Source organism: Symsagittifera roscoffensis, chromosome 1 (genome assembly GCF_963678635.1).
Source record: "Symsagittifera roscoffensis chromosome 1, txSymRosc1.1, whole genome shotgun sequence".
NCBI classification, from domain to species: domain Eukaryota; kingdom Metazoa; phylum Xenacoelomorpha; order Acoela; family Convolutidae; genus Symsagittifera; species Symsagittifera roscoffensis.
In genome coordinates, this window is record NC_087062.1 from 99,746,468 (window position 1) to 99,757,592 (window position 11,125).

At 37.3% G+C, this 11,125-nt stretch overlaps 2 protein-coding genes across 2 annotated transcripts in view; both read right to left on the minus strand.

Annotated features, from left to right (window-relative positions):
* Positions 1 to 11,125, minus strand: part of LOC134853382 (uncharacterized) — a 540,493-nt gene that overhangs the window by 338,748 nt on the left and 190,620 nt on the right. The window lies entirely within an intron of this gene.
* Positions 826 to 2,582, minus strand: LOC134850609 (indoleacetamide hydrolase-like). Its single transcript, XM_063866844.1, has one exon. It carries the CDS (start codon positions 2,281 to 2,283, stop codon positions 922 to 924), a length of 1,362 nt encoding a protein of 453 aa, XP_063722914.1. The 5' UTR covers positions 2,284 to 2,582; the 3' UTR covers positions 826 to 921.

The following is an 11,125-nucleotide window of genomic DNA, read 5'->3' on the forward strand; positions in this document are numbered from 1 at the left end:
TGTTTGGTTGAGGCATTCTGTTTCACTTAATTGCTTCTGCACCTTTCTGCATAATGCACCCATCCCTCGCCTTCGCATCACATCTACAGCGTCTAAATATAGACATCCGAAAAAGATTTAGACGCCCGAAGAACTGTGTATTTAGTATTAACTTACTTCGGCAATGACTTCAACCGCTCCGAACCATAAATTGAAATAATAATGCGAACAAAACGAGGCACTGGTTTTCTTGTTGCACAGAATATTCCACGTATAGTAATCATTACCAAGTTATAGTTGCCCCCAAAAAGATTAGACACGAGTATATCAAACACAACACAATTATATACTGTGAAATACTCCTTAAAAATTGTCTGCTCGTCTCATGAAGTAAACATTGTAAAGGGCCAGTCATCACTCCATCTCATGCACCGCTTTTTCCGACCATTCAAAGTGAGGAGGAACTTTGTATTCCGGCTTCAGTTGTTCCAGTCTTTTGGAAAGAGTTAGAAGGATAATCCGTAAAATTTAAGTTGAACTCTTGCAAAATTCATATGATCATAATACCATATTAAAGCCTTTTTGGTCCTGATTCAAACGAAATTTAAAAAATTTTCGTTAGCTGTCTCAGTGTCGAGAAAAACTGCTTCAAAATGTTTAAGGTTTCAGTACATTTCCGAGCAGTCAAGAAAGCTAGCAGACTTATTATCAAAGGACAAGCCGTTAAACATAAGTGTTTTTCGAAGCCTTTTTATCTCGCCACGCCCAAAAAAAAGACACTAATTGAAAAAAAAGAAAACTTCTTATGTATTTAAATATATATTTAATTCCCAACCATTTATCCTTGTTTGTAATCTGGTTTCTAAAAAAAACATGTTACTCAAATCTAAGAATCTTTCAGTGATTGGAGCACACATAAATAGCAAGTATGTTTGTTTTTTATCAGAGAAGAGGTGCAATGCTGAGAGCAGCCGCCAATAAATCTTCGTCTTTGTTCCGTGCTCCATCTACTTCTATTCCGACAGGCAGTCCACGCACACTAGCCGGGAGAGAGATGGCAGGCGATCCTACACAAGACGCCAGACTGGTATTCCGAATAAACGTCCAAAACATCGGAACTCTCTGTCCATTTAGTGCGACCAGATCATCAACCCCAATTTTAGTGGCACGCAAGGGAGTCGTTGGAAAAATGATTCCGTCGAGACCTTCAATTGCATGGCTGTAAACTTCTCGCATCTTCGGCAGCGTTTGCTTCAGCGCAAACTCATAGCTTTCTCGAGTAACTAGATTCCTTTCCAGCGCTGATTGGTAGCTTTTCTTCACATCTGGCGATGCAATCATAGCGACTAAGTGTTCCACTGAAATATTAGGAGCATATGTATCCAAGTACCTCCTAAGACTGGGTATCATTTCAAAATTTGTGACAGTCTTCCTAAACTCAATTGTGAATTCCCAAATTTCCTCGAGTTTGTTCGTTACATCGACAATTTCAACTCTCGCCTCTTTCAATTTCTGAAGAACTGAAGAAAAACAACTCTCAACCTCTGGTTCCAAATTTTCTGTCAACACTTTTCGGTCGATTCCAAGCTTCATGTCACTCAGCTTTTTCGGATTTAGTTTGAAATTGAGACCTTTTGTCAAAATAGCATCTAGCAAGACTACGTCTTCTACATTGTTAGCCATAGGTCCAACTGTATCCCGAGAGGGTGAAATGGGAACAACTCCTTCGGAACAGTAGCGACCAATCGAAGGCCGAAACCCAACAATTCCGCACAGCCCCGCCGGGATTCGAACAGATCCCCCAGTGTCTGATCCCAGTCCGAATGGTACAATTCCAGCAGCAATCGCAGCAGCTGTTCCTCCAGATGATCCTCCAGGAATACGCGTCGCATCATGGGGATTGCGCACGGCTCCCGTAGCATAATTGTTGCTCGTTATTCCAAGCGCCAGTTCGTGCATCCCTGTTTTTCCCACCAAAACTGCTCCTTCCGCTAGAAGACATTCTATCAGAGGAGAATTATGCGCAGTGACGTTTGACAACAGTGCTTTTGTTCCAGCAGCTGTTGGAAAATGAACTGTGTTAATATTGTCTTTCGCCACAAATGGGACGCCGTGTAGTTTTCCCTGGCGCAATTCGGAACAGCTTCTTGGCTCATCTTCAGGGACTCCAAAGAATGTGAAGGCGTTCAAATTTTTATTGTTTGAAATTGAATCTATGACAGTCTTCAGAAGTAAGTCAACTGAACTAACATCGCTTTTAATCATCGAACGAACGTATGAGATTGAGTGCAACTTTGCAGTCATCTCAGAGCTAGAGCAAACATCTATTGCATGCCCACGATAAACCACAACTCTAGCTTCATGCACTATCCGACAGTATTGACAAGATTAACTATTCTGAATATTTGTGATATTAAATGTCGATTAGAGCGCGATAAAAATCTAATCTAAATCAGCTTCTAGTTAAATAAATAAAAATATTAACCAGCTTCTAGTAAAGAAAAAAAATACAAACCGTGAAAGTCGGACCTAAATCTGGAAAGGCTCAATTAATGCTTAGTCAAACAAAATCGAAGCTGCAGTTCTTTTTTGAAGCATATTGAACCCTTGGACCCTTTGTTGACTTCTAGTTGTTAAGAACTTTGCTGAACTAAAGCGGTCATATCAAAATATATATTCAAAAGAAGTAAGGAGAAAAAAATTCGATTGCACATCACATTTTTATTGAATTTTTATACAAGGATTAATAATGGCATCATATATTTGAACATATTCATTAGAAATTGTGATACAATGAAATCAATTGAATATTTAAAATAGTTAGATGTCAGAAGACTGCTTTTCCGAGGAACTGGCTGAGTTTAGTAATCAACAATGATCAATGATACAATTATGTTACTAATCATTTTGCGAGCAATTCTATGCAAAACAATCTGCTAGAACAACTTTTCCAACGGAAACTGCCCTAAATTTCATGTATAAAAAATACTGAAAAACGAAAATAAAGAAATCGATTTTTTTAACACCTCAGATAGTGAAAAAAAGACAAAAAACGGCCAATTTTTTTAATACCTATTGCAGTAAATTGTTGTGTCAAATTTTACATCCTTGAAAATCGCAGCTTGATCTATCTATGTTAAGTAAGCTTTAAGCTTTGACTGACACGACAACTTTCATTCCTATATTCTGTTTTTATAGGTGCGTCACCTTTCTCTCGTCCGGGCTGTTTTTGTTCGACTTCAGGTTCAACTCAAAAGTGTTTGATGGTAATTAAATTCAGGATGACGAATACTTATCCAAATATACAAGGCCTATAGAACTGCTAGAACATGATTTATCAATTATCGAGATTTATGGGTCTGCGAGTAATTTAAGTAATTGCCTCCCTTCCTAGAGTCCTATAGGCAATTTCTCTCCCTTCAAATCGGCAGTAAGCTCTAATAAGTGAATCCTTTCTTGCAATATAATTCCTCAACTTCAGTGTCGCTAACGCACTTTAGCGTTTATACTATCACTCTGACTATCATTATTCTCCTAAAGGATTTCTAACTCGTTTCGCTCACGTACTTCAGCGTTTCAACTATCACTATTCTCCGAAATCAATTCGACTTGAAATTTCGCACTCGCGTCGCTACCGACCGACTTGCCCTTTTCAGCTTGAAATTATTTAGCCTCATGGAGGCTTTCCGGTATTCTCCAAATCCTGATCTTTCTTTTCACTTAGTTCTCTTCAGTGAGTTGAAGTGACGCCATTCCCTATCAGTTCTGGCATCCGCCTAATTCATTGCGCCGCACTTGATTTATAAATCCATCTCTCCCTATCAAGACTGACAAGTGCCACGGTTTCCTTGATCAATCTCGTCACGCTTATTAGATACAGGTATGCGGCAGGCTTCACGATTTGATCCACGCAAACTAATGTCGTACGATCCTAGTCAACCAATTCCTGACCTCCGAGAATTCTAGCCCCCGAGTTAAGCTCATCCTCCAAACTATGTTTACCCAGTTAGCCTCCCAAGGTTTTTTTTAAGTCTGAGCGATGGCTGAGGTCTTATCCAGATGTTTGGGTTGCAACACCTGTCATGAATATGCTGAAAGACCTGAAGATCTCCATTAAGTTCTTCAAACCCCAAAATCGGCAACCGAGGAAAAACTGATGTAGACAAATGTGTTAGCCAAATTGACTTCTCTGGTCAACGCAAAAACACACCACTTAGAGCAAGAAAGAAGTTCAAGAAACTTGCTGATGAATGCCGTATTCAACCTTTGGATGAGATAAAGACGCCGCGAAAAAAAAAACCTCGCTAAAAACCTCGCTTTCTTATGAACGACTTTATCTTCCGACAGCAGTATTCTTGATGCTGATACCTTTCGGCAAGTGGTCATAAACTTAATGACTATATTCCTAATTAGGGACATACTGCAGTCGTCTCGGTTGGTGAAGAGGCAGCACAATATGAGGAAACTTGACCTGACTACCACCACGTACCGAAAGTTGATATCCACTATGTGGGCAGAAACAGTGAGCGAGTCGCGAGAGAAAGAACCCCTAACCAAACACACCGGCCACTCTGCAGCGACTGCAAGACAATTCTATGACATTGAGCGAGAGAAAATGTGGAATACCGCTTTTACGAGCCACCACATAGATCAGCCTATTGAAACAAATCAGCCCAATCCATCAGCAATCAGCCCTCCACATCCAACGGTAGAAAGCGATAATGAAGAGATAACGTCGGTGGTTGATGATCTTGATGATTTGAGTGACGATGAGGTAGAAACATCAGATAAAGATACATCTCAGCCTTCAAAAGAAGTAACCATTAACTTTCTGCAGTCAGAGGTTAAGAGACCAATCAAGGAAAACACACCAGAAAGTTAAGACTATCCTAAGATAGCTATGTCGTATATTGTTTATAGACAAATTGTTGAATTTCAGTGCGAAGAGTGCCTGCCTATGAACCTGAATTCTCAAAAACCGACATCTATTGACGTCATTCTGAGCAGCGCAAAACGAGGTGATATCGGAAATATTTTGGCAAGCTTCATTGCAACCTGAAGTTTACCATCGAAGGACAAGAAGCTGGAAGTCTCCCTTTTCTGGATATACGCGGGAGACAAACAGGATCTGACGTAGAAACTTTCTGATACAAAAATAAACAAGAGATACTGTGCTAACTCTCGCTTTTAAATCTCAGACACAGATGCACTATAATAAAAACATTGTACAAGGACTTTTCCAATGCGTTGTCAATGCCTTGTGCAACGTTTATTTTTTCACAGTAAGTATTACTAAGGTCAACTGCATGCCGGAAAAAAATCAGTAACCGCCTCAATTTTAGCAAGCCGTGAAATACATCCTTGAGAAACAAGATGGGAGAGAAGACGTAGACAGAGGTCACGGGAAAATCGGTCAAAAACAGATCCTATTCTTAAACTTTATAAAGGCAATACAAGTGATGTTTTTATTAAATGCCTCCGAAAAGCAGCCAACCAGATTAATGGAGACCTCATTACCATCGAATATACCGGAAAATCTAGTAGTCGAAAAGTCTAATACACCGGAAACTGTTCGTATTTCGCATTACCATCACTAAAGTCGAATATATCTGAAGCCATTCTGGTCGTATTAAAATTCTCCTAAATCTGCAACTGACGCTCATAGTACGATATCGTATTCAAAGCAGCGACTTTTGAATCTTCCAACGACTTTATAGTTATTTGTTTTTCATAGCACATCATACTAATATTCATAATAATATTGATAACACAGAGGCGAAACGGAGCTTCGCACCACTTGCGATAGATCACAATAAAAAAAACAAGTCGAAGAAAAAGGAAAAAAGGTGAAAAAGAAACAAGAAGAAAATCTCCAAAAACAGGTTCTTATTACAGAATTTCCAAAACCCATAATCTTTTTTTTCTGAAAAAAGCAGGATACGGCCACGTCATATGGCCACTGCAAAGATTCTCAAAAACGGGTTTCCTGAGAATTGGCACGGTATTTTTTGCTAGTCCAAACGTTTACAATAAACTGAAAAAGTTTCAAAAATTGTATAAGAAAAACAGCGAGTAGCCGCTAAAGCAAGGGAGCTTCCCACTACCCGTTATCTCCATTGAGCCCACAATAACAGATTTGAGAGATTGGTTTTCGAGAAAAGTCAAAAAGATTCACAAAACTGTCAAAAATCAACAACTTGACTATTCCGAGGGCCGTAAGGCAAAAATGAGCGTAGCCGCTTTTGCAGAGAATTGTTCGAAGCCTTTCTATCCATTGAAACTTAAAACTCAGATTTCAGAGGGGGTAGTTTTCGAGAAAACGACAAAAAAATATGGGTCAAATATTCCCCCACAGTTTTTTCGAATCCTGTAGACAGAGGGGTCAAATAAAAAAAGACTCTAGGGGAGTCTGCATTCACACATGGGAGAAGGCGGTCTGTGAATTGATACCCCTTTTGGAAAATCAGAAACATCAATCTTTCATAAAAACAGGCCTTGAAAAGTAATCATAAAAAACGAAAAGATGTAAAATGTCAATGCATTTCGAGTAACAAAACTCATCATCAGGACATATCTGAAGAACCAAAGAACACTGTAAAAAGAGCAATGAAATTACACACACTGGTAGCACCAGAAAATTTTTTAAAGAAGTTTTGGGTTGGCGACAACGAAGTTGCAACAATACTGAACTACAAGTGTCCCCATTTGAGACAATGAAATCTCACTAACAAGTCCTTCGATTTGAATCCGTCGCAAGTATTGATATATGGTCGTAACTGGGAAATATTCAGAGCTTCCAAAGATAAAAAAAAATTTGACAGACTGTTGCTGCTTTTAATAATTTTTGTACTTGACGGAATTGTTGATTTTGGAATATTGCAAGCATCAAAATATTGTCGATTTGGAGTAGCCTTTTAACTATGTTCGCGAAGACGAGTCTTAAGTTGACGGACTGTTTGCCCGACATATAGGGCGTTTCACCCCATACAAGTAGTTTTATACACGACACGATTAAAAGAACGATTTTCTCTGGTTTTCAAGGCCTGTTTTTATGACAGATTGATGTAAGCTTGCATTTTTGGTAAATGTAAAAACCTGTTACTTTTCTTGACCTATTGCAGCTCAAACTTGTTGAGATCCTGCTTTAACCATGCAAACAATTTTAAGGCTAAATAATTTGAGGTCCATTTTACCATTTTTTTAACCAAAAATTAACGCACAAGATTTTTTGCTGCATAGAGCTAACTATTTTTGATTAACTTACCAAGTCACTCGCACAAGGACTATTCAAAAAAACTTATAAAGAGAGATTTCCACTGTAGCAAAAAAATTGAACAAAGTAAACGATGCTATGCGGCGAATAATTGCAAAATTAACAATTTTTACACTATTTCGGAAAAATCCCAATTTGTACAGAAAATTCAGTTTATAAGAATATTGCTGGATAAAAAACCGTTTCCGTGGCGTCTTTCGACTATTTAAGTAGAGGGCGTAGGAGAGGTGTTTTCAATACCGATAAACCACTGTTAACTGCAGAAGCAATTTAAAAACTGCCGAAGAAATACAAAAAATCGACTAAGCTACAAAAAAATCCGTTTTTTTTTGCTTTCTACAAAAACTTTCAAGCCTTAAATTTGATTCTGCTGTTTACTGAATCTGCTCAAACTGATTCTGCTGTTTACGGAGACTTTTGGGCACTGAGAACACCTCTCCTACGCCCTCTACGTAAATGGCCCAACGGCGCCTTGTCAACAACTTTTAACGGTTTTTTAACCGGTTTTACAAACAGTTTGATCAATCATGTCAAAATATCAAACTTGAATCTCTGGTAGTTGTCGAGAAGACAGCACAAACGTGAACAAATTTTCATTAATTTCGTCGCCTGAAAACGAAAAAATGCAACTTCTATGCCGCATGACTGTATATAAATGGCTTCACGAGGTTCATTGACACTTAAAAAAAAACCTTTCTCCATTATACCTGAATTTATGGAAAATCAAATTATTTCGTGATAAAACATTTCTAATTCGGCAGAGATGCTTCAATTAAATCCACTACCTTTTTGCGTTTTTTAACAGAAATTTTATCCCAAGTTTTCAAATCAGATCCCAAAATCATCGCCAGCTTAACAACCAGTGTCCTCAGTAAATTTGAACCATTTTTGGCAAAAGAAATCATTAAAAACAATCTGTGGCTGGTAAAAGAGCGATTTTCTCTAGTTTTCAAGGCCTGTTTTTATGACAGATTGATGTAAGCTTGCATTTTTAGTAGATGTGAAAACCTGTTACTTTTCTTGACCTATTGCAGCTCAAACTTGTTGAAATCCTGCTTTAACCATGCAAAGAATTTTAAGGCTAAATAATTTGAGGTCAATTTTACTATTTTTTTACCAAGAATCAACGCACAAGATTTTTTGCTGCATAGAGCTGACTATTTTTGATTAACTTACCAAGTCACTCGCACAAGGACTATTCAAAAAAACTTAAAAAGAGAGATTTCCACTGTAGCAAAAAAATTGAACAAAGTAAACAGTGCTATGCGGCGAATAATTGCAAAATTTACAATTTTTACACTATTTCGGAAAAATCCCAATTTGTACAGAAAATTCAGTTTATAAGAATATTGCTGGATAAAAAACCGTTTCCGTGGCGTCTTTCGACTATTTAAGTAGAGGGCGTAGGAGAGGTGTTTTCAATGCCGATAAACCACTGTTAACTGCAGAAGCAATTTAAAAACTGCCGAAGAAATACAAAAAATCGACTAAGCTACAAAAAAATCCGTTTTTTTTTGCTTTCTACAAAAACTTTCAAGCCTTAAATTTGATTCTGCTGTTTACTGAATCTGCTCAAACTGATTCTGCTGTTTACGGAGACTTTTGGGCACTGAGAACACCTCTCCTACGCCCTCTACGTAAATGGCCCAACGGCGCCTTGTCAACAACTTTTAACGGTTTTTTAACCGGTTTTACAAACAGTTTGATCAATCATGTCAAAATATCAAACTTGAATCTCTGGTAGTTGTCGAGAAGACAGCACAAACGTGAACAAATTTTCATTAATTTCGTCGCCTGAAAACGAAAAAATGCAACTTCTATGCCGCATGACTGTATATAAATGGCTTCACGAGGTTCATTGACACTTTAAAAAAAACCTTTCTCCATTATACCTGAATTTATGGAAAATCAAATTATTTCGTGATAAAACATTTCTAATTCGGCAGAGATGCTTCAATTAAATCCACTACCTTTTTGCGTTTTTTAACAGAAATTTTATCCCAAGTTTTCAAATCAGATCCCAAAATCATCGCCAGCTTAACAACCAGTGTCCTCAGTAAATTTGAACCATTTTTGGCAAAAGAAATCATTAAAAACAATCTGTGGCTGGTAAAAGAGCGATTTTCTCTAGTTTTCAAGGCCTGTTTTTATGACAGATTGATGTAAGCTTGCATTTTTAGTAGATGTGAAAACCTGTTACTTTTCTTGACCTATTGCAGCTCAAACTTGTAGAAATCCTGCTTTAACCATGCAAAGAATTTTAAGGCTAAATAATTTGAGGTCAATTTTACTATTTTTTTACCAAGAATCAACGCACAAGATTTTTTGCTGCATAGAGCTGACTATTTTTGATTAACTTACCAAGTCACTCGCACAAGGACTATTCAAAAAAACTTAAAAAGAGAGATTTCCACTGTAGCAAAAAAATTGAACAAAGTAAACAGTGCTATGCGGCGAATAATTGCAAAATTTACAATTTTTACACTATTTCGGAAAAATCCCAATTTGTACAGAAAATTCAGTTTATAAGAATATTGCTGGATAAAAACCGTTTCCGTGGCGTCTTTCGACTTTTTAAGTAGAGGGCGTAGGAGAGGTGTTTTCAATGCCGATAAACCACTGTTAACTGCAGAAGCAATTTAAAAACTGCCGAAGAAATACAAAAAATCGACTAAGCTACAAAAAAATCCGTTTTTTTTTTGCTTTCTACAAAAACTTTCAAGCCTTAAATTTGATTCTGCTGTTTACTGAATCTGCTCAAACTGATTCTGCTGTTTACGGAGACTTTTGGGCACTGAGAACACCTCTCCTACGCCCTCTACGTAAATGGCCCAACGGCGCCTTGTCAACAACTTTTAACGGTTTTTTAACCGGTTTTACAAACAGTTTGATCAATCATGTCAAAATATCAAACTTGAATCTCTGGTAGTTGTCGAGAAGACAGCACAAACGTGAACAAATTTTCATTAATTTCGTCGCCTGAAAACGAAAAAATGCAACTTCTATGCCGCATGACTGTATATAAATGGCTTCACGAGGTTCATTGACACTTAAAAAAAAACCTTTCTCCATTATACCTGAATTTATGGAAAATCAAATTATTTCGTGATAAAACATTTCTAATTCGGCAGAGATGCTTCAATTAAATCCACTACCTTTTTGCGTTTTTTAACAGAAATTTTATCCCAAGTTTTCAAATCAGATCCCAAAATCATCGCCAGCTTAACAACCAGTGTCCTCAGTAAATTTGAACCATTTTTGGCAAAAGAAATCATTAAAAACAATCTGTGGCTGGTAAAAGAGCGATTTTCTCTAGTTTTCAAGGCCTGTTTTTATGACAGATTGATGTAAGCTTGCATTTTTAGTAGATGTGAAAACCTGTTGACCTATTGCAGCTCAAACTTGTAGAAATCCTGCTTTAACCATGCAAAGAATTTTAAGGCTAAATAATTTGAGGTCAATTTTACTATTTTTTTTACCAAGAATCAACGCACAAGATTTTTTGCTGCATAGAGCTGACTATTTTTGATTAACTTACCAAGTCACTCGCACAAGGACTATTCAAAAAAACTTAAAAAGAGAGATTTCCACTGTAGCAAAAAAATTGAACAAAGTAAACAGTGCTATGCGGCGAATAATTGCAAAATTTACAATTTTTACACTATTTCGGAAAAATCCCAATTTGTACAGAAAATTCAGTTTATAAGAATATTGCTGGATAAAAAACCGTTTCCGTGGCGTCTTTCGACTTTTTAAGTAGAGGGCGTAGGAGAGGTGTTTTCAATGCCGATAAACCACTGTTAACTGCAGAAGCAATTTAAAAACTGCCGAAGAAATACAAAAAATCGACTAAGCTACAAAAAAATCCGTTTT

What these genes read in the sequence shown, in the direction of transcription:
- LOC134850609 (XM_063866844.1), bottom strand. Translation starts at nt 2,283, where the DNA reads ATGACTGCAAAGTTGCACTCAATCTCATACGTTCGTTCGATGATTAAA.